This window comes from Triturus cristatus, chromosome 3_2 (genome assembly GCF_964204655.1).
Source record: "Triturus cristatus chromosome 3_2, aTriCri1.1, whole genome shotgun sequence".
NCBI lineage: Eukaryota > Metazoa > Chordata > Amphibia > Caudata > Salamandridae > Triturus > Triturus cristatus.
In genome coordinates, this window is record NC_140584.1 from 1198407767 (window position 1) to 1198432204 (window position 24438).

Here is a 24438-nt window from a genome sequence, read left to right on the forward strand (position 1 = left end):
CCACCAAATAGGAAACCATAAGTAGTAGTAGGTTGGTCCAAGTGGCTTAAACCTCTATTATTGCAATGTTCAATAGCACAACAGAATTCCCTTACATTAGTCAGGAAAAGTAAAGTTGTAGATTATGTTAAAATGGTGAGACCTTGGAATAATTCCTTCTTCACATGTGAGACGCATCCCATCCATGTCGCCAGTGTAACAAGGTAGCTCCAACATAAAATCCAGGAGTCGAAGGGTAGTTGAACTTGTAGTTTATTCCTTACATAAAGGTCCCATCCATCTTCACCAACTGCTCTTAATCATCTCTCTTGCTCTCTCTTTCACCACAGACTATGACTTCACCCTTCACCTAGTTCCATCACCATGGTTACCACCAGATGCTGGTTTGTAAATACACCACAACAGATGTCTTATTAATGAGCACTTATGTATCTACTTTATTGTTTGAGTGCTGTTCTCACCACCTTGTCATCAAGCTTTATTATGACATGAGTGCTTTAAATAAGAATCTTGAAAAAGTAAAAGTGACACAACACGTGTCGGCTGCCTTTTATTTTTTTATTTGCACTTTAGGATTGATGAAGATTGGAAGAAACTTGAAAATAAAACAAGTTCTAATTACTTCAATGCCTTGAAATCTATTCTTGGACTTATAGACTATCTGGACTTAAGTTATTTGTGTGCTTTGGTACGGTTGTTTTGAGGTTTTTCCACTCTGGAGTTTCTGTTCCAGGTCTGGCATTTCACCTTTGGTGGCAGAGTGATCATACCATGTGAGCACCAACCCATGGACAGGCTTCAGATTGTAATTAACGGTATTTCTCATTTACTTCTCTGCTTAGATATGCAAACCAATAGGATAGCCACCACTGTGTTCTTTTGATATCTAAAAAAGAACGTCCACAAATCTTAATATGAAGAAAGACCATATTGGTCAGTGAGTTCCAAAATTATTTTAAAGCATTTTCTTCCTGGTGACACTCCATTTAGTTTTACATCCTATACCATAAGGTCCCTCTTCAATTACCAGGAGCCTTCAAGAAACCCCACAAACCCAGGACCTATACCAGGGACAGGGCTTGGTCCAGACTCTCCGCGGAGGAATGGTCCACAACCCTGAACTCTACTACCCCCACCCCTTCGGAAGATCCGGTCACCGCAGATAGTAAATTCAGGGAGTGGATTTCCACATCATTGGACTCCATCCTCCCCATAAAATCCCGTGAGGACAAAAACGGGAAACTAGGTTCAGCCCCCTGGTACAACCCGGAACTACGGTCTCTCCGCAAGAACTGCAAAAAAGCAGAGCGACTATGGAGGAAAGACTGGCTGCATGCCAGCAAGGAAGCCTATCAGAGGTCAGTGAGACTTTACAAGTCAACTCGGAAAATCACTAAAACCTCGCACTACGACACCAGAATAAAAAATTCCACCAACTCGGCAAGAGAATCTTTTCTCATCGCCAAAGAGCTCTTGAAAATACCATCCCCCCCCCTCCTCCAACACACTCCCAGCGGATAGAAGTGTCGAACTGGCAACCTACTTCAATTCAAAAATCGCCCAGATCCTAGCCTCCCTCCCCCCTCCCTGCCTGCTGAACCCCATGGACCATGATGCACCTACCAACCTTATAGGAAACAACAGGCATCCTCAGCTGACCGCTTTCAGGGCAGTAACTTTGGACGAAGTAGGCTCAACAAAGGCCAAAATGAAAAGCGGCTCCCCACTGGATCCCGCCCCCATTAGATTCCTGAAAACAGTAGCCCCTGCCATCGTGCCCACGATCACGGAATTAATAAACATCTCGCTCTCTCAAGGCTCGGTCCCCCCTAGTTGGAAGAGCGCAGTAGTTAAGGCACTTTTAAAAAAACCTCATCTGGACCCCGCCGACATGGCAAACTACCGACCAATCTCACTCCTTCCATGCGTCAGCAAAATGGCAGAGAAACTGGTCAATGGGCAACTGTCTCAGTTTCTAGAATCAAACAACCTTCTGCGGCAGTCCCAAACTGGGTTCCGCCCGGGCCACGGCACAGATACCGCCCTTCTCGCTGTGATCGAAGAGGCAAGGTGCATTCTGGATTCAGGAGGGTCAGTGGCAGTGATCCTCCTGGACCTCAGCGCAGCCTTTGACACGGTTAACCGCCGTGTCCTTCTCCATCGGCTGGCCGTGGCAGGGCTCGCAGGCTCCGTGATTACTTGGATAGAATCCTTCCTTTCAGGGCGCTCGTTCCAGGTATGGGATGGCAATTCACATTCTGCCTCCCTCCCCCTCCTGAGCGGAGTCCCCCAGGGGTCCGCATTAAGCCCCACTTTGTTTAATGCTTACATGGCCCCCCTTGAGGATGTCGTCGCCCCCTTCGGGATCAAGATAGTAAGTTATGCGGACGACACGCAATTGGTCGTCTCTCTCTCACACCTTGACAAACACCCAGACAACCTACTGAATTGCCTCCAGGAAATTCACCACTGGATGTGCGAGTCATCGCTCAAGCTAAACGGCTCAAAGACAGAAGTCATGCTTCTGGGCAAGCAATGGACATCCATCCCCTCATCGGTCTGGCCAGATGTTTTCGGGGAAGTTCCCACCCCGAAACAAGAAATCAAGACCTTAGGAGTCTGGCTGGAACCCGAGCTGTCGCTGAAAACTCAAGCAGCCAAAACAGCAGGCATCTGTTTCGGACTCATGCGCTCCATCCGCAAGATCCTCCCACTACTTCCGCCCCTTTCTAGGAAACTCCTGGTCCAAGGTCTGATTCTGGCGCGGCTTGACTACAGTAACATGGTCTACCTAGGAGCTCCGGAAGCCACCATGGCGAAACTTCAGCGCACGCAAAATGCAGCTGCCCGGCTCCTTTTGAATCTCCCTTCCAGAGTCTCAGCCAGACCAGCGATCAAGGCCCTCCACTGGCTCCCTATTCGACAAAGGGTAGAAATTAAGGCCCTGTGCACCGCACACAAACTTCTCAATGGTCTTGGCCCTGCTATCCTGAGAGACCTGGTCATCCCTTACAAAGCCCCCAGATCCCTACGCTCGGACAATGAGCGGCTGGCCAACGTCCCTAGATACAGGAAGGCACGCACCGGCGGCCGTCGCTTTTCTGTAAAAGTCTCCTCCGGATGGAATTCACTTCCTCGCCCTCTGAGGACGGAACCCAGCCATCTCCTGTTCCGGAAAAAATTAAAAACGCTGCTGTTCCCAAAATAAGTTCGCCTGTCCCCTCTGGTCTCTACAAATGTTTAAAGCGCGGGGATGCCTTCGGGTCACCAGGCGCTCTACAAATCGCTAAATAATAATAATAATAATATAGTTAGGTTACACAGGTTCCAATGGAGAAGACTTTGGAGTAATTAAATACTAAGGCAACTATGATAACAAACCATTTGAACAACAGTTAATGCTCTCACAGTACTGCGGAAGACAGATAGGATGTTGGTTGTACAGTGACGTTGGGAGATAGAATTGGCAGTGGTAACACACTGTTGGTGGTGTTCATTGTAGTACTCAGGAAACATATTAGCTTGTTTCTCTGTCTCACCATCTTAGGCTGCACAGATGGTATATTGTGTGCCTTGTTCTTTTACCACGTTCATGCCACTTCAGTCACTCGACACTGGAGGTGTTTTTCTTGGGAGCCTGGGCTAAAATAGTGAACCAGGTGGGTGGGTTGGGCCAGTTGGGTGCTCTTAAAGGTGGTTAACAGCTCTTGTTCTCAGATTCTTCTGTTTTGGGTATGGCGACTAGACATAACCACTTTAGTTTTTGAGGATTTCTTTTGCTTGTTTTTGGTGAAGAGCTGGTGACCCGTTCGTTCCTTGACTACTATAAAAGTTGAGAACCATGGTAGCACAGGACGTTTTGTTTTTGGGTGCACTGGTAATCGATCTACAATTCTAGGGCAGCTGCGCCATATCCTCAATGAAGTAGAAGATTCCACTGATCCAGAGGGCAGTCGGTACTTATTAGTGTGCTGTCTATTGTCACAAGCAGTCATCAGTCCGGCAGGGGCTCTGGCAAGTGGTAAACTCTTTAATCAATATTCATACCCAAAACAAAGCTGGAGGAGTGGCCTTCAGTTTGTCATTACATAAGGAACATCTTGACTTGTATTGGGTGCATTAAAAGGTTCTACAGGAAGTATGAACTGTTCTGAACTAGGAACCCCTACTAGGAACTAGGAACTCCTCCTGCATTTCAACAGGGAACTGACATGATTCATCAAAGAGAACGCCATCCTCGACCCCTCCCAATCCAGATTCCGAAGCAACCACAGCTCAGAGACCGCCCTACTCGCCCCCACAGACTACATCCGCACCCTCCTGGACCAGGGCCACTCCACAGCACTCATCCTACTCAACCTATCAGAGGCCTTCGACACCGTCTCTTATCGCACACTATTCACCAGACTACACAACGCTGGCATACAGGGAACAGCCCTGGAATGGATCCGATCATTCCTCACCGGAAGAAGCCAAAGGATCAGACTGCCATTCTTCCTCTCCGATCCCACGGAAATCACCTGCGGAGTCCCACTAGGGTCGTCTCTGAGCCCGACCCTCTTCAACATCTATATGGCTCCCCTCGCTGCCATCGTCCGACAACACGGCATCAACATCGTATCCTACGCCGACGATACCCAGCTCATACTCTCCCTCACCAAAGACCCCACCACCGCCAAACTCAACTACCAGAAAGGAATGCAAGACGTCGCAGTCTGGATGACCAACATCTGCCTAAAACTCAACGCAGAGAAGACAGAAGTCCTCGTCCTTGGAACCACCCCCTCGGCATGGGACCACACCTGGTGGCCAACCGCCTTCAGAAGCCCACCTACCCCCACAGACCACGCCAAGAACCTCGGCATCGTACTCGACTCATCACTCACCATGAACCGACAGGTCAACGCCGTCACCTCCAGCTGCTTCAACACACTCCAAATCCTCTGAAAGACCTTCAAATGGATCCTCCATGAGTCAAGAAAGACTGTCACCCACACACTCATCGCCAGCAGACTGGACTATGGAAACGCACTGTACGCCGGCAACAAAAAGTCCCTACTCCGCAGACTCCATACAATACAGAATGCCGCCGCCAGACTCGTCCTTGATATCCCCAAGCACAAACGCATCAGCCACCACCAACGAAAACTGGAGAAAAGAGTCACCTTCAAGATCCTCACCCACAACTACAAATACCTACACAACAATGGGCCAAAATACCTCAACGACAGAATCAACTTCCACGTACCCAAGAGAAATCTCCGATCTACCGACCTCGCTCTGGCCGAAACCCCGCACATCCGCAGAGCCAGGGCAGGCGGAAGATCCTTCTCCCACATCGCAGCCAAGACCTTGAACAAGTTCCCGGCAGACATCAGCCACTCCCCTTCCCTGAACACCTTCAGGAAGACCCTCAAGACCTGGCTCTTCGGCCTAGCGGCTCTGCTGATCCCCTCAGCACCTTGAGACCCTCACGGGTGAGTAGCGCGCTTATAATCCCCCTGATTGATTTCTTGATTTACCTAAGTGGTGGCAGTGAGATTGAATATCCAACAGGAGCTCTTACTTCTAAACCACAAGCCCTGTTTCTTGGCTCGTCAAGATAGATACTTAGAGCCTTGTTGATAAAATGCTGCCTTGACAGAGCCTCTTCCTGTTGGGTGGGTCAAAGCAATCCTAACAGACCTTGGAAAAGATCTTGATACTGATCCAGCGTTTCGCTCATCTGTTCCTTGGGCAGTCGGTCATTCCCATCTCTGATGAAAACTAACGCCCTCTCTGGGGATTCCTCAAGGCTCTGGCAACCATCCCATATTTGTAGACTGCCCCAGTCCGTAGATATTTATGGGTAGTCTGCAAACGCTGCTAATTTTAATTCAGCAAACGTACTTTTAAGACTATTTTTTTTAAAACAGCTGTAAGCAGTGATGTATTTTATTAATATTGTAAGAGATGCAAGATTTAGCACTGGAGAGATTCTGCCACCCTATCGTCTATATTTGCATGCTCCAAATGTGGTGTTAGTTTACTAATCTTGCCAGCGAGTGGCAAGGTAGTTCTGTGCTAGGACACTTCCATAACATTTTCTAAGCCACGCAAGAGCTGTGCAGATTCTTTCATTTAAAAAAAACAAAAAAAAACATTTTTTAGCAAGAAGGCCACATATTGCTTGGCTTGCAATCTTCATAAATTACACGCCGGTCTGGCAGAGGTGGACAGAGCATGATCCCTAGCTAAGGTCAGAAATACAAACAAGGTCTGGGAGCCACAGCAGAACCGCATCACGAAGCCTTACTACATGCGCAGCGCCGAGTGGGAGACATTTGGGACAGACTGGATTGCCAGACTAGGCTTGAATATCGACAGCTGTTACACCTGGAGGGAGGGAAATCCGGGAGACTTCTGGCATGGCTGTCGAAGCAGGAACGCCCACCCCCACTCATACTAGGGGGAGGGGACGGGGGGGGGCAAAGTGGCCAGAGCTACCAACTCGGGATCCAGTTTTGCGTCTCAGCATCGGCTCAACATCCAGTGATTCTTGGCAAATCTCTTAATCTCTCCCATGCCCAGGGACAGCACCTGCATACCCTCAAAGGAGATAAGCTGCGTTTTATAAATCTCTAAATTAAATACTTCCGCTCAGACTCCCCGATGGGGTAGAAGCTACCACCCAGGCCGGTATTCGCTCCATGCTGCAAGATCACTTGACAACTGTTTATAAGGGGCACCTGCAAGTTGACCTGACTGAAATTGGGAGGTTTTTAGATAACTTGCTACTTCTACCCCGTACTGATGAGTGAAGGTCTTGGGGAGGCTCTCAGTCTAGAGGACCGGAAGGAACCTGTGAAGAGTATGGCGCTGTGCAAAGCCTCTTGCCCGGATGGGCTTCCTGTGGAATACCACCAGCCGTTCACTGGCCTCCTGTTGCCACACTTGCATTGAGACCCTCCAGGAATCCAGGCGTCCTGCTGTCGTCCGAGTGGGAGGCCCAGATTGTCATGCTCCCAAAACTAAGCAATGATCCACTTGACCCTGGTCCGTACCGTCCCCTAAACATGCTGGGTGTGGACACAAAAATACTGGCAAAGGCCCTGACGATGTGTCTGGGCCATGTAGCGACCCATCTGGTCCATTCCATGAGGACCAATGTGTTTTTTTGCCGGGCAGAGGCCCACATATGAATGTGCGGCAGCTTTCCCATGTAAGTCAATCAGTGGTAGGTGTAGATATTCCGGTGGCAGCTGTTGCCTTCAATATCAAAAAAGTGTTCAATACCCCAAGCTGGGATTGATTCTGGGAAGTTATGGGGAGGATGGAACTGGGCCAGGAGTTCATCTCTTGAGTATGACTGCTTTACAGCCAACCGATGGCAGTTGTCCACAGCTGGAACACAGTCTACACGGGTAATCCTATAGAGAGGGGCGCAAGACAGGGTGCCCGCTGTCCCCGCTCCTTTATGCCCTGGCAATGGTACCACTGGCTATATGGCTGCGACGGGATATGGTCTTGTGGGGGACGCACTCATGTTGTCTCCTTATATGCAGACAACGCATTACTATATGTTAGCCACCCGAAGAGATCGATACCTGAGCTCTTGGATGCATTGTCCTCCTTTGGGATGGTCTCCGGTCTGCGCGTCAACTGCCAGAAGTTGGTTCTCTTCCCGCTGACAGGATTGGTAGGGGTGGACGCTGCTACTCTGCCTGCGACGGAACTCCGTTGGGAGTGTGACCACCTTCGATATCTGGGTATATTGTCGCCCATACCACTGAAGCTAACTATGCATTAAACATGGGAGCAGTCATTACGGGTCTAGATGCCTCCACATTCGATTCTTGAACCGCCTTCCCCTCTCTATTATAGGAAGGGTGGCCCTCAGTAAGATGGTCATGCTCCTGCTTTGCCTCTATGTCCTGCAAAATTCCCTTTGCTGCATTCCGCGCACCATTTTTATGACCTTGAACAGCTTTCTGATCTCGCGGTTGTGGGCCGGTGGGCAAAGTAGGGTGAAGCTAGAGGTATTAAAGCTGGATATGGAGTCTGGAGGCCTGGATTTTCCAAATGTACTCTTTATTATTTTGCAGGACTACTGCAGTATACGGCACAGTGGTGTTCTGAGGTTCCGAATACTGAAAAGGCTCTGCTAGTAGAGTGTGATGAGGGGGCTGACCTGCTGGGGTGTCTAATGATGGGCTCACAGGTGCCTGCTGACTTGCTGTTCTTAGTCCGTCAGGTCGCAGGGGTTCCGCAGAGCCACGTATGAGAGGCTGCTCCCCTTTTGATGGCTGCACAGTCTCCGTCAGATACAGAACGTAATAGACCTTACACAGTGGCATGCTGAGGGGTGCTCAACGGCTGGGGACCTGTATTTTTATGGTACCTTCCTTACACTAGAAGACGCAAGGGAGTTTTATCAATTGCCACCTGGTCAATTTTTGCAATACACAAAAATCTCACGCACAGCCCGCAATTTATGTGTGCCTTTTCCAGATGAGCCAGAAGAATCGCAGACATTGCTAATACTACTTGACCTGGGCTCCTCTAGGGAGCTGATTTCACGCATATATAAAGCCCTGAAACCGGACCGTATGGTCGACGTGACGAAGATCTGGGACAGATGGATGGCAGACCTTCCGTTGCCCCCCACAGATGGGGAATGTTTGTGCAGGTCCTGAAGGTTGCCAGCAACGCCTGCTTTCAGCTAAGCAATTTCATTATTTGCATCGCACCTCTCTGACACCTCAGCAAATATATTGTTTCAATGTGGTGCATTCTCTGGTGTGCCCCTGGTGTTGTCTGGAGCTGGCGACGTCCCTCCATATGACTTGGGATTGTGCGTGGTGGCAGGTTTATTGGGCAGAGGTGTTATGAGTGCTGCAGGACGTCGCGGGTATCCAGATCGAGCCGTCGGTTAAACATTACCTATAAGGTGTTCTTCCGACCCCAAAACGGGAACTGGATGAGGCATAGGTTCGCCCTACTGTGACTTGTGTTGGCCAAATGCTGCATTGCAATACAGTAGACCCCACTGCCCCCAGACAGACTGGACAAATAGAGGGCTGATTTGTGTGAATGGAGAGTGGATGAGGAGAGGCAGCTAAACTTGGTCTGCTCTGATGAGAATGCGGAACGAGGCCTAGAGATGTGGGGTAAGCGCTTGAAGAGGTCTTCAATTCTCCCTTCTAAAGAAACCAAGTCTAGATCCAGAGGATCCGGCCAACTACAGCCCTATCTTTAGGGTACAATCTCCAGCGAAAATCATTGAGAAAATGATGAACACCCAATTAGCTCAGTCTATTCAAGAAAACCACCTGCTAGAACCAACTCAGTTTGGGTTTAGACCTGAACACAGTACCGAGACGATCTGATTAAAACCCTTGATGAGCTAAAACCCATCTTAGATAAGGGAGGAACGGCACCCCTTGTCCTTCTGGGTTTATCAGCAGCTTTCGATACAGTGGACCGTATTATCTTGGTCCAACAGCCTGAGACACTGGGCATAAAAAGCACACCTCTGGAACTTTGGAAATCTTTTCTATTGGGAAGGGAACACACAGTGTTGCTGGACAGCTTCATCTCTAACACTTTCTCCCTTCCTTGTGGGTCCCACAAGGGTCCTCACTCAGCCCAACACTTTTAATCTCTACGTCACAGAACTGGCCTCTCTGACTGGATCATTTAGTTTCTCTCTCACTTCCTACGCAGATGACACACAAAGTGTGCTGTCAGCCTTTAACGATGCAAACCACACAAGCTCTCAGCTACATAATTGCATGAGAGACACTGGTGCTTGGATGGGCAATCATTGCCTGAAATTTAACTCGGAGAAAACCACTGTCATCCTCTTTGGGAACAGCCCTCATTTTTGGACCCCAACTATTTGGCCCTCAGAAATGGTCCCTCTCCCACCGCCTACTACGAAAGCTAAAAGTCTAGGGGTGATAGTCGATGACAAACTGAACTTCAGTAAACAAGTCAACACTGTCATCTCCTCCTCCTTTAATACCCTGAGAATAATTAAAAAGATTCCCAACAACACTAGTAATCTCATCAAGAACAATATCTGAAAAAATTACAGCTCTTGCAAAACACTGCTGCCAGATTACTCCTGGGCCTCCCCAAACACCCCTCGGTCACTCAAGCAATCATGAACCTCCACTGGCTGACGATTAGGAACCATATCAAATTCAAAACTCTGTGCATAACATATATTGCATGATACTGGCCCTGAATTTCTAAAACAGGCCTTCCCCTGGTATGAACTCAGCAGAAAACTTTGATCGAGAGGAACGAAAAAAGTTATTGCTGCAGATTTTAAAAAGCAAAACGGGGAGGAAAAAGTTTTATCTTAGGAGCTACTAAGCAATGGAATATTTTACTGATAAACATCAGGTCTGCGCCTTCGCTGTTGGCTTTCAGAAAAACCCTACAAACCTGGCTCTTTAATAATTAGCATATTCATAGTCCCTCTCATGTTCCTACTGAGTTAGAGCCAAGACATCCCAGAGTAAACGAGTGCTTTAAAAATGTATTAACATAACGTTGGAAAGGCTGATGGCTGATGACCACTCCAGCTGGACTTTCTCAAGGGTGTGGGGTCTGCTGTGCCCCTAATGACACCGCAGATACAGATGAACCCATCATGAAGTACAGCAGATTCTGCAAGACTGGATGTATATGGGGAGGAGGGGTATACATGGTGACGTTGCAGGTGGAGATTACTGCTTTCCCTGTATGTTGCTAGGTGAGGCCCGCCTGGGACGGGCTTTACCCCTGTGGCTGCTATGACTACTGGATTCTCTGAGTTGCAGCCACCTATTGCCGGGTTCGACTCTGTCACCTGACCCTCACTGTATATTCCTCCGTAATGTTACCAAGCTAAGACCACAGCACCTTGTGCAGTTTCTGTATAATGTCTATATGCAATGTGCTGCTGTCTTTTTGACACACCATGCTCCTTATTGTTGCATTCTTCCCATATGTACCATCCTGTAATGTACCATACTGTGCAAGCTCTAAATAAAAACAAGTAAAAAAAAAAAAGGGTCAGAATACAAGGAAAGAAAGACAGAAACACCTTGGGGCAGACGTGGGGGGAGGGGCAGATAAATCTTCGAAGTTATCCATTATCCATTCTGGTTTCCCACAAGGTACCAGGGGGGGGGGGGGTTTCTTTGGTGTCTTCTTTTGTTTGTTGTTTAACGTTTAATCAATCAGTCAGTCAATCAAAGCATTTGTAGAGCGCACTACTTACCCGTGAGGGTCTCAAGGCGCTGCGGGGTGGGGGAATGCTGCTACTGTTCGAAGAGCCAGGTCTTGAGGAGTCTTATGAAGGTCAGTAGGTCTTGGGTCTGCCGTAGGTGGATGGGAAGGGTGTTCCATGTCTTGGCGGTGAGGTGGGAGAATGATCTGCCGCCGGCAGTCACTCTTCGGATGCGGGGGACAGTGGCGAGGGCGTGGTCGGCGGAGCGGAGCCGCCGGGTGGGGATGTAGAAGCTGAGTCGGCTGTTGAGGTACGCTGGTCTGGTGTTGTGGAGTGCTTCGTGTGCTTGGGTGAGGAGTTTGAAGGTTATCCTCTTGTTGACGGGGAGCCAGTGCAGGTCTCTCAGGCGGGGTGTGATGTGGCTGCAGCAAGGGATGTCGAGGATCAGGCGTGCGGAGCATGCGGAGGGTGTTGAAGAAGGAGGAAGAGATGGCGTTTGTTGAAGCAGGAGGAAGAGATGGTGTTGACCTGCTTTGTCATGGAGAGGGTGGAGTCGAAGATGACCCCTAGGTTGCGTGCGTGGTCGGTGGGCGTTGCAGCTGTTCCTAGCGCGGTCGGCCACCAGGAGTCGTACCAGGCCGAGGGGGTGGATCCGGTGATGAGGACCTCCGTCTTGTCCGAGTTCAGCTTCAGTCGGCTGTTTCTCATCCAGTCAGCGACAGCCTTCATTCCCTCATTCCCTCATGGAGGTTGGTTTTGGCGGTGTGGGGGTCTTTGGTGAGGGAGTGGATCAGCTGGGTGTCATCGGCGTAAGAGATAATATTGAGGTTGTGCAGTCGGGCGACATGGGCGAGTGGTGCCATGTAGATGTTGAACAGCGTTGGGCTGAGGGATGAGCCCTGGGGTACGCCGCAGATGATCTCGGTAGCTTCGGAGCGGAAGGGGGGGAGGCGGACGCTCTGTGTTCTGCCGGAGAGGAAGGAGGAGGTCCAGTCCTGTGCCTTCTCTTGGATCCCGGCGTCATGGAGGCGTGTTCGTAGTGTGCGGTGGCAAGCCGTGTCAAAGGCGGCTGACAGGTCCAGGAGGATGAGGGCCGCGGTTTCTCCGTTGTCTAGCAGAGTCCTGATGTCATCGGTGGCAGCGATGAGGGCAGTTTCAGTGCTGTGGGTGCTGCGGAACCCGGACTGGGACGAGTCCAGGATGCTGTTCTCCTCAAGGAATCTGGTCAGTTGTTTGTTGACGGCCTTCTCGATGACCTTTGCCTGGAACGGAAGCAGGGAGATGGGTCGGAAGTTCTTGAGGTCCTTGGGGTCTGCCTTGGGTTTCTTGAGTAGGGCATTGATCTCGGCGTGCTTCCAGCCCTCTGGGAAGGTTGCTGTCTCGAAGGAGATGTTGATGGTGGTGCCGGCTTTGTTGAAGATGCGGTGTGGGTATGGGTCTGACGGGGATCTGGAGTGGATGGAGTTCATGATCTTGATGGTGTCATCGTCGTTGATGTGGGTCTAGGAGATCAGGCGGTTGGTGCGGGTGGTGGTCGTGGGGGTGGAGGTCTCGGTGGTTGCTGGGGCGGTCGCAGCGTTGAAGCTGTCGTGGATGTCTGCGATCTTGCAGTGGAAGAAGGTGGCCAGCGAGTCGCACAGGTCTTGCGAGGGTGGGATGTCGTTGGTGTTGGAGCTGGGGTTGGAGAGTTCCTTCACGATGTTGAAGAGCTCTTTGCTGTTGTGTGCGTTGTTGTCTAGTCGGTCTTTGAAGGAGGTCCTTTTGGCGTATCTGATGAGGTGGTGGTGTCTGCGGGTGGCGTTCTTGTGGGCTGCGTAGCTTTCTGGTATTCGTTCGCGGATCCAGTTCTTCTCTAGCTTTCGGCAGGTTTGCTTGGAGGCCTGGAGGTCTTCGGAGAACCAGCTCGCTTTCTTCTTGGTGTGACTGTTGGAGGGTTTCTTGAGTGGGGCAAGGGTGTTGGCGCAGTCGTCGATCCACTGTCTGAGGTTGCGGGCTACGGCATCGGGGTTGGTCGGTTCTGCGGGTGGGCTTTGGGCGTGGGCGGTGGTTAGCTGGTCTTCGATGACTTTGCTCCAGCAGCAGCGAGGCATCTGCTGGGTGCGGTGGTGTGTGGTGGGTTTCCGGAAGGTGAAGTGGATGCAACGGTGGTCAGTCCAGTGTGGTAAATAAAATTCCTTTACCGGGACTTAATTTGATACAAAAACATAATAAAATAGCTCAGTAAAATGAGAGGCAGAATCCGTGATATTAGAGGTTCGGAATGGGCTTTATTCCAATGATCGATTATAATCGGTTGCTCCAAGTTCCATCACCACGGGGGTTCAGGAAGTGAAGTACATACTTTATTGACAAGAAATGATTTTTATAGCACATACATTACAATGAAGCAAATGCAGTAGGCGTAACAATTGATAAGGAAAATGACGATTTACATGCGTAACCGAAAAATGGGTGTAATAAGGAGTAAAAAGGAACATAATTGGTTATGATGTCACATATAGGTGGATCTATAAGATAATATTTGGCATAGATGCGCGCGCAGCAGCATGACGTGTAATTGACGTGCAACTAGGGGGTGAAGGGGACTTGACATTTAGTTCTACATGTGGAGACAAAAAGTCTGGGGGGTCAAGTCAACCTAATCCCAAATCATATCTAACATCCTATGTTTAAAGAACTATGTTATCCACAAAAGAAGGACTCTCGGACAGAATCTATTCTATACTGACTGTGCGTGCGTGTACAAGCGTCTAAGTGTCTACACTGAATGCGAGGGGGTAGGAATATTCCCTGGTAACAGGGCTATGAATTACTTGCATGAGGACAGAGAAGCCGAGCCTTTGCTCAGTAGCTGGAAGAATGTTTACTTAAGCTGCTAGACAGGAATGCATCGGCTAAGGAGTGAAGCAGATAATTCGAAGGTGAAATACAGTTCTTGGCAGAGAATAGGCTGATGTCAGGCTTCGTGAGCCGCGCAGAGAATGAGACAAAGTTCATGGTCACAGATGCAGGCTCAGACTCGAGTTTTCAGAGGCAGAAGGCAAGAGGAGTTTGATGACAGAATCAGGGCCTACTTGCCTGGACTGTAAAATGGCATACGTGAACCATACAAAGCCGGTGGCCTTTCATATTTAGGAATGGAATATCCGGCCTATTCATGGCGGATCTGACAGAGGACATGTTGACGGTGGACGCACATGTATTTGCGTCTTCATAACTGGAACTGGAGGGAACATACATGTACTTGTGACATGCACATAGAACCGTTGGGGTCCAAGATAGGGGACATAACTGACCAGAAAAATCCATATTTCCACATTCCCTCCTTGTCCCCTACTTGCCCGTTAAGAGATATCAATCTTCATCAATCCATTGATCTGTTCATATAGCATCATTTGTTCTTCTTTCTTCTTCCTTGACGAATGAAATCTTGGTGGTGGAATACACGATGTGGTACACAGACCACAAATCGCTGGTCCACATTGTAGACATAGACAGCAACTGAATAGTATGAGAAGGCCAATACCTAGGAAGGATAAAACTCTCCATCCCCAGGCTGATATCACATTCCAAAACCAACCGGACCAAGTCCAAGTGCCTGGGTTCTGGTGTATCTGGTTTACAATCTTATGAAGGCGAGTGATGGCTTTATATACAGATGGCGAATTTTCTGGTATGAATACGCAGCAGCTTGATCCGATGACCCTACAAGCTCCGCCCCTATCAGCCAGGATGACGTCAAGGACAAGACGATTTTGAAGCACAACAATCCGCATAGCAGACTGCTCTTCTGTTAAATTGCCTAAGGCGGAAATAGTCTCATTCACTACTGCTTCAAGGGTTCTAGTTAATCTACGTATCAGCTTACTATTAGTAACAGTACCTATATAGGGAAAGATGCCTTTATTAAAATCTACATACTTGTCCCATGCCGTCTCAGTGTAATCGACAATGGGGAGATCTCTCCGCTCTCTGTTGTGTACTAAATGAATATTTCTGTAATAATCAGGAGGAGCTAGGAAAACAGGTGGCAAAAGGAATGCAATGTAGGAGGTACCATCCCAATCTAGAGGTAGACGCATATATGCAGTCTGACCACATATAAAGTAGGAGTGGCGATAAGCTCTAAATGAAGATTTGCCTTGATCACTGAATTCTACTATAGTAGTGCATTTACTATGGCCCATATGTATGGAACCAACCTTTCTTACACACAATTCACCCTTCGCTGGGAATACTGACATGGTGGGTAAGACTAGTTCAACTTCGGATACGACATTTAGAATCATGAGATTAGGTGTAAAATTACCTAATCCATATACTTCATTTTCTAGATCAGTTCCTGTTCTTTTGGGGCGACCCTCCTTGTCAGGGTAGCAGACCTTGAGTAAAACTAGGTTCAGGTTTCCCCATACCCAATGATCTTGGTAAACTGCTGTGTCTGAGTCTATGGAATTGATTAAACTAAACCATGCTCCACAGGAGCCATTATGTGTAAATGGATGTGGAAAGAAAGGCAGGACTCCTTCATAATTCTGATAGGGAGGGAGCCGGCCACACACCCAACAATTGGTGGCATTACTAGTCTGATGGGAATGATGTAACATACTAATGAAAGTGTTATTGCGCAGCGCAAGTCTATAAGACAATTCATGCGGAGGTAAGTCACTAAAAGAATGTTCAGCAGTAACATTATAAACATGTCTAGAAATAGGGTAATATATGTGCAACAATATACTTGCAGTAATTATTAAAAGACTCAAGAAAAACAAAATTAATAATGTCACTATGCAGTGGCTACGCAGTGATTTATAATACGCCTGTCGTTTCAACATTTTTCGGGTATTTTCTCTACTCAGGTCCAAGGGATACATGTCAGAGACAATTCAACCGCTTCACCTTGGAGAGGACTTAAACAATCAAATTGCTCGACTTGTTGGGCCTAAGCTTTAGTTTATAGTGTTCAGAGTTATTCTGTTCAACAAAAGGAAGTTTTGAGTCAATGGGTGAAGACACACGAGGTGGGCTGTTTACATCTGCAGGAAGTCCATGAAATTTCTTGATATGACTTGAATGAATCCAGCCTTTCCTGCCCTCGATCTTCACGGCTGTTCTTGTGGTCAGCAGGACCAACTTGGGCGACTTCCACCTGGGCTCCAGCTGAGTCTTTCGGTCGAAATTCCTCACAAGTACGATGTCCCCCGGAACTACGTCATGGGGTTTCACCTCAGTGTTGTCGGGAAAAGCTGCAGCAACCTGTGAACGACAAGATTGTAGTGCAGACATCAAGGAAGCCAAGTAATCTGTCAGCACATTACAGTCAATATCAGTTATTTTGCGTGGTATAGGCGTCCCCCACATATTTGGTGGTCTGCCGAAGATCACCTCATACGGGGATAGCCCTGTTCGAGAGTGTGCTACCATTCTCATGTAAAAGAGTGCAACTGGTAACGCTACTACCCAGTCGACACCTTTCTCTCTGCATATTTTGGACAATCTGATTTTCAGTATCTGATTATGTCTTTCTACGAGACCTGCTGCCTCGGGGTGTCGGACACAGTGGAATTTCCACTGATATCCTAACAGAAGTGAAACGTGTTTCATTAATTCGGATGAGAACGGCTGGCCGTTATCTGAGTGAACAACACGTGGTAAACCGTATCGTGGGAAGAATTCTCGAACCAACTGTTTGGCAGTAGTCGGGGCAGTGTAATCTGAAACCGGGTATGCCTCTGTCCAACGGGACAGAGCGCAGACAACTACGAGAACATATTTGAATCCTCGACATCGTTCCATCTGGATATAGTCCATCTGGAGGGCTTCAAAAGGGTGATTAGGAGGATGAAATCCACCCTGTTCTACGGGAACGCTTTTTCCTGGGTTAAACTGACAACAGATCATACAGGTACGGACCTTTTGTTTGGCTGCTGCTCGTAAATGTTTATTGAACCAAATGTGTTGAATGCTGTCTAGCATAGCTTTTTCTCCTAGATGTGCTGGACTATGTATAGTGTTAATTATAACTTGGACCATTGAATCAGGAAGGAACCATACAGACTTTTCCTTCATCATCCATCCTTGGTCCGTTTGGATCCCTCCTAATTCAGTCCATTTCTTTATTTCGTCTGGTGTAGCATGTGACTGTATGTCAATTACGTCAAGAGTAGGATCTTTAACTGTCATACAATGTGTCGGTGTCGGGACTATTGTCTTTATCATGTCGGGGGTTTGAGTTTGAGCAGTCTGTTTAGCTGTTCTGTCGGCTAGATCATTGCCTTGGGAAATGATATCAGTAACCTTCGTATGAGCCTTACATTTCATAATTGATATTGCAGTGGGTAGATGTATTGCATCTAATAAGGCATGAATGAGGGGTCCGTGCTGAATGTGGGCACCGTGGGAAGTTAAATAACCTCTCTCTCGCCACAGCACGCCGAAGTCATGTACAACTCCGAATGCATAACGTGAATCAGTGTATATGTTGACTTTTTTATTCGTGGCTTGAATACAGGCTTGTGTCAGAGCGATAAGCTCTGCGGCTTGAGCTGACAAAGTATTTATACGATTAGTTTCAATGACTTCAGTATCTGTTGTGACTGCGTAAGCAGCCACTAACTCTTCTGTACTTGTTCTCATACATGAACCATCTACATACAATGTCAGGTCTGGATCTGACAATGGGACATCGGTTAAGTCTTGTCTGGGTTTTGTCGTTATTGTAATAACTTCAATACAGTCATGGGCTAGTGGGTCTGTTCCGGTTACTGGCAAAAGTGTGGCAGGATTCAATGTGTTACAGCGTCTGATTTCTATATGGGGCTGAAACAATGTAAGTTCGTATCCTGTAAGTCGCGCTATAGTCAAGTGTTGTGTTTGCGTTCTATTTACAAGAACCTCTACTGCGTGTGGTACTTGAACTGTCAATGGATGTCCTAACACTATGGCATCGCTTTGTCTGATTGCTAAAGCTGTCGCTGCGACTGATTTTAGGCATGCAGGCAAAGCCTGGGCTACTGGATCTAATGTACTAGAGAAATAAGCACATGGTTTGTGTGATCCTGCTTGCTCCTGAGTGAGTACTGACAAGGCAGTACCTTCGCGTTCTGTAACAAAGAGTGTAAACTGTTTTCTGTAACATGGCGTTGCTAAAACAGGTGCTTGACATAAAGCTTTCTTTAGGCTTTCAAAAGCTTGTGTATGTTCTTGAGTCCAAGGGAGAACAGTCGATGTGGCTGCCTCCTGTGTTGTTAACTGAATGAGTGGTTTTGCTAGAAATGCATACTGAGGGATCCACTGCCTGCAATATGACGTGAGGCCTATGAAAGCTCGTACTTCCTTTTGTGTCTTGGGTATTGGCATGTTAGCTATTAACTGAATGCGGTCGGGTGTAAGCTGCCTTCCCTCCTTGGACAGCGAGTGTCCAAGATAAATAACTCGCTGGACACAGAATTGCAGCTTAGAAGGGGACACCTTGTGCCCCTTTTCGGCTAGAAATTGTAAAACTGTCAGTGATGCTTTTTCACATTCCGGTTCGCTTCTCGCGGTGATCAGCAGATCATCGACATATTGAAGCAAGGCAGTGTTAACTGGCATGTGGATACTGTCAAGTTCTCGTTTCAGTGCTTGGCTATAGATGCTGGGGCTTTCTGTAAATCCTTGAGGTGCGCGTGAGAATTTAAAGCTACGCCCATTTAAACTAAATCCGAACAAATATTGGCTTTCCGGATCTATTGGGACGCTGAAAAAGGCATTCTTGAGATCAATTACAGTAAAGAATGTTGCTTCGGAATCAATAGCTGTCAGTAATGACGAGATATCTGGGACCACAGGAAATTGTGGCACAATGCATTTGTTTAACTCGCGCAGATCAATAACCAATCGATATACTGGCGGGGCCGTAGGATCTGTTCGTTTAAGAATCGGAATTATCGGTGAATTACATACATTGGAGTCTGTTTCCACAACTACTCCTTGGGCAATGAGCTCGTCAATGATTTGTAGTAAAGCCACTACAGCATCTGGTGGTAACTTGTATTGTCGCATTCGTGGTAGCACCACTCCTGCCTTTAATGTGACTCGATATGGTGTAATATTCATGCAACCAACATCAGTAGGGCCTTGTGCCCATAGATGTGTAGGTAAAGTCTGTAGTCGGGGATCCATGTCTCTAGACACATAGTGACCTTTAAAATCACGTAAAAACAACCTTACTCCTTCCGGAGAACAACATATTATGGCTCCTAGAGCTTTCAGTGTTTTTATTCCTAACAAGTTTTCTGGACATGATTTAGTAAGCAATAAATCTGTAGTTCGGGTCAGAGGTCCTATCGTAAGTGGAAGAGGCTGTGATACTTCATTAACAATAGGTTTTCCTGAAAAACCAAGGGAAATATTCTGAGAGCCTGAGAGGGGTGCCCCTGGAACTTCACTACGTTTTATAGTTGTTCGACTTGCCCCTGTATCGAGTAAAAATTTTCTATCTTGGCCTAATAATTCACTATGTACATAAGGTCCTTCTTGATGTACAGGAATCTCGATAAGGGGTAAGTCAACTTCCCTCTCTAGGCTAGTTCATGCGTAACGCTGATACTCAGGATATTCATACTGTGCGGTCTGATACATTTGTCGTGTTGTTGTCTGTGTGGCAGCAACAGGCAACGGTGGTGCAGCTGGCACAAACTGTATTGGCTGTTGTGCGGCTGGCATGGCTTGTGCATGCTGCAGAGCTCCTTGTTCATTCTGATCTTGTCTGAGTGGCCGTGATCTTTCTTGTGTTTTACCTATGGCGATATTATGTTTTAGAACTGGACAATCGTGTACGTAATGACCTGGCTTTTTACAATAATTGCATGTCCCTTTTACAGGTCCTGCTGAATCGGAATGTGTCATACCCTTCTTATGTCCTTCAGCTGGAACTGTCTGGGAAACTAGCATTTTCATTTTCGTGTCTTTCATGCGTCTGTGTTCATGTTCTTGTTCCTCTCTAATTCTATTGTGATGGTACTGTAACATTTGTAACATTTGTGATGGAGTGTTACCTTGCCAGGTACTCTCGAATTTTAATACTCTATTCTTTACTGGGGGCAGGGCATTTTCTACTAATTTTGTTACAAACAGATGCGGGTATGATTCGCTACTTGCTTTTATGCCACTATTTATACCAAAACATTTTTCGAATCGGGCATAGTAATCACTAGTGTCTTCATCTTGCTTCTGTTTACAGGCTGAAATTGTACCCCAATCTTCCTTTTTCGTAGTTAATAAACGTGGCAGTACCTGTACTAATAAACCTGGTAATGCTTTAGTTTTATCCCCAAGTCCTGCTCCTGCAGTTCGGGCCTTTTCTTCCGCTTCTAACACTGACCATTCTATCTTTTGGTCTCCTACCTCCCACTCTTTTTCCTTGAGTTTCTCATAAATGCCAGCAGGCATCAATACCTTTAATATTGTCATAATGTCGGGATAGGTATACTCTCCCATGAGTAACATGTCTTTAATTTCTCGGTGAAAACCCGCTGGATCTTTGTCATGACTGGGTACCACTTTCTTCATTTGTAACAATTCTATTTTCGATATGGGCGTATATACAAATACGCGCTTAAACTCGTTTCCTCGACTTTCATGATGCACTCTGTATCCCAGGTCCCCGCTGCGGGCCACCTCTGACTTTCTGGTAATCCCTTGGTGTAGTCTACCCATAAATCAAGAAATAATATAGCGTCTAAGCCATGTTTGTGATACATGAAGTGCCCTGGAGTATCCCTAGGAGGAATAGGGACGGCTTCTTCGAGTACCCCTTTTCTAGTAGTGATCTGTCTTAATTTCGAAAAGAGCGGCATATTGACAACTGATCCGATACTTAATCTTGAACACACTTAATACAAAAGCACAATAATGAACAACCATTCATACCACAATATGCAGGACGTTTAACACATTAAACATCAAACATTAAACATTTTTTAACCTTTAAAATAAACAACAATGATGATCGTCTGCATAACTAATCACCAAGCATAATTTTTGACAATAACTAGATACTTCGGAATACTTGATATACTGCTAAACAGTACAGATACACTGCTAAAACAGTGCAGACCGGATTTGTGTACCCAAACCCGTCTTGACCGGCACAACCTATGTGCACGTCAGAAATGCCTCCCCAGTAATGGTACTCACCGGGTAGCTTCGGAAACGGAAGGCCTCGGTAACTTGAACTTGAACTTGGACCGGACTGGACTCGACTCGACTCGTCAGAAACTGGACTTGACTTCGAACTGGTGGGTCTCTGTATACCTCGGATCTTGCTCTCTCAGCTAGGCTCTGGTCGGGATACTTCGCACTTCTCACCGCCTCGTCTGGGTGTTGATCGCAGCCTCAGTCGCCCCCGCTTGACCGGAGGGAGATACAGGAAATCCTGCTGGTACGCGTTATTGTCCGTCCAGCTGTGGCAGGAGACCGGGCCTGCAACTCACCGCCGGCGCGTGAGATGAGAAAGTGTCCCTGTTCGGGCGCCATTCATGTGGTAAATAAAATTCCTTTACCGGGACTTAATTTGATACAAAAACATAATAAAATAGCTCAGTAAAATGAGAGGCAGAATCCGTGATATTAGAGGTTCGGAATGGGCTTTATTCCAATGATCGATTATAATCGGTTGCTCCAAGTTCCATCACCACGGGGGTTCAGGAAGTGAAGTACATACTTTATTGACAAGAAATGATTTTTATAGCACATACATTACAATGAAGCAAATGCAGTAGGCGTAACAATTGATAAGGAAAATGACGATTTACATGCGTAACCGAAAAATGGGTGTAATAAGGAGTAAAAAGGAACATAATTGGTTATGATGTCACATATAGGTGGATCTATAAGATAATATTTGGCATAGATGCGCGCGCAGCAGCATGACGTGTAATTGACGTGCAACTAGGGGGTGAAGGGGACTTGACATTTAGTTCTACATGTGGAGACAAAAAGTCTGGGGGGTCAAGTCAACCTAATCCCAAATCATATCTAACATCCTATGTTTAAAGAACTATGTTATCCACAAAAGAAGGACTCTCGGACAGAATCTATTCTATACTGACTGTGCGTGCGTGTACAAGCGTCTAAGTGTCTACACTGAATGCGAGGGGGTAGGAATATTCCCTGGTAACAGGGCTATGAATTACTTGCATGAGGACAGAGAAGCCGAGCCTTTGCTCAGTAGCTGGAAGAATGTTTACTTAAGCTGCTAGACAGGAATGCATCGGCTAAGGAGTGAAGCAGATAATTCGAAGGTGAAATACAGTTCTTGGCAGAGAATAGGCTGATGTCAGGCTTCGTGAGCCGCGCAGAGAATGAGACAAAGTTCATGGTCACAGATGCAGGCTCAGACTCGAGTTTTCAGAGGCAGAAGGCAAGAGGAGTTTGATGACAGAATCAGGGCCTACTTGCCTGGACTGTAAAATGGCATACGTGAACCATACAAAGCCGGTGGCCTTTCATATTTAGTAATGGAATATCCGGCCTATTCATGGCGGATCTGACAGAGGACATGTTGACGGTGGACGCACATGTATTTGCGTCTTCATAACTGGAACTGGAGGGAACATACATGTACTTGTGACATGCACATAGAACCGTTGGGGTCCAAGATAGGGGACATAACTGACCAGAAAAATCCATATTTCCACACCAGTGGAGTTCGGTGGTGTGGTTGAAGAGGACGTGGGAGCTTGCTGAGAAAATGGGGTCCAGCGTGTGGCTGGCGGAGTGGGTGGGTGTTGTGACGAGTTGTCTGAGTCCGAGGTTGGCGAGGTTGTCGATCAGGGTGGAAGAGTTGGAGTCGTTGTTCTCAAGGTGGAAGTTCAAGTCCCCTAGGAGGATGTAGTCCGTGGAGGCGAGGGCGTGTGTGCTGACGAAGTCGGCGATGGAGTCGCTGAACTGTGGTCGGAGTCCGGGGGGTCTGTAGACAAGGGTTCCTCTGAGGGTGGTGTTGGGGTCGGTGTGGATCTGGAAGTGCAGGTGTTTGGCGGTGCTGAGGGTGTCATCGTTGTATGTCGAGATTTTGAGAGTGTTCCTGTGGACGATGGCAATTCCTTCTCCCACTACGTTGGTTCGGTCCTTGCGGGTGATCTTGTAGCCGTCCGGGATAGCTATGGCGATGTCGGGTGCCGAGGAGGGGTTCAGCCAGGTCTCTGTCAGGAAGGCAACGTCTGGGGTGTTGGTGTCAAGTAGGTCCCAGAGTTCAACAGCGTGTTTGCGGGCAGAGCGGGTGTTGAGAAGGTTGCATCTGAGGGAATTGGGTTCTTTGGTAGGTGGGTTGGCAGGCCGGATGCTGGTGAAGCTGCAGTTCCGGCAGGAGAATGGTCCTTGCGCTTTGTAACGGCCAGGCAGCAGGTGCGTGAATGTCCGGCGTTGAGAGCGTGGAGTGTGCTGGAGTCGTAGCAGAGACGGGCGTCATGACGTTCGCGGGGGGCCAAGGGTTCTGGCGCTGGGTGCCGTCCAGGCGCGGACGGGCGCAGACGGGCTTGTCTTATGCGTGCCGGCGGTGCGCCCTCTCCGCGCGGCCGCCATATGAGGGGAGGTGGGGGGGAGCAGCAGCTGGGAGGTGGGAGCGGGGCGCCGAATGGGCGAACAGGGGGGCGGGGACGCAGTGGCGGGAAAAACGGGTGGAGTACGGCAGGGGGGAAACAAAGGCAAACGTTTAAAGTGGGGTGTAAATAGATAAGGAGGACCATGTATCGGGTTAATGTATTTTCAGTGTGCGGTGCTTGAATTTCTTATTTTACCCTTCGATATGGGAGAGACCAGTTTACCATTGTCTCATGCTTCTTTCCTATAATTGCAGCTAACTGGCACCATATTGAGAACCTGGACCTGTTCTTCTCCAGAGTATCCTTTCCTCAGCCGGCAGCAGTCTTCTTACAATTTTGCTTTTCAGTTTGTTCATCCAGCTAACCAATTTTATGTTAAGATCATCATTTCCGTTTTCCCCCTGAAGTGAGAGGACCTCAATAAAAGATAATTTATGCTTATGTCTCCTATTTCTGCTGTCCTGCACTCCATGGCCTCTCTATAGTCTGTTTTTGCTGTCTGTACCCTGACCTGTTTTTGTTGACTTCCTTATTCTTTTAATTTGTTTCTTGGCCTGTGCTTCTGGGCATGTGTTCAGCCTAACTCCTGAACTGTGATTGGTTAACCCATGTCACTGTCATGACCTTTGATTGATAACCTCCTGTCTATAT

General features: G+C 47.6%; 1 protein-coding gene across 4 annotated transcripts in view; it reads left to right on the forward strand.

Moving 5' to 3' along the window:
• Positions 1-24438, forward strand: part of ATG9A (autophagy related 9A) — a 396601-nt gene that overhangs the window by 130809 nt on the left and 241354 nt on the right. For all 4 annotated transcript variants that reach the window (XR_014980113.1, XR_014980114.1, XM_085650154.1 and 1 more), the window contains exon 4: positions 24042-24085. Coding sequence is in view for 2 of the 4 variants with exons in the window: in XM_085650154.1 (XP_085506280.1) it covers positions 24042-24085 (44 nt within the window). In the remaining 2 variants the exon portion in view is untranslated. The remainder of the gene's footprint in view (positions 1-24041; positions 24086-24438) is intronic.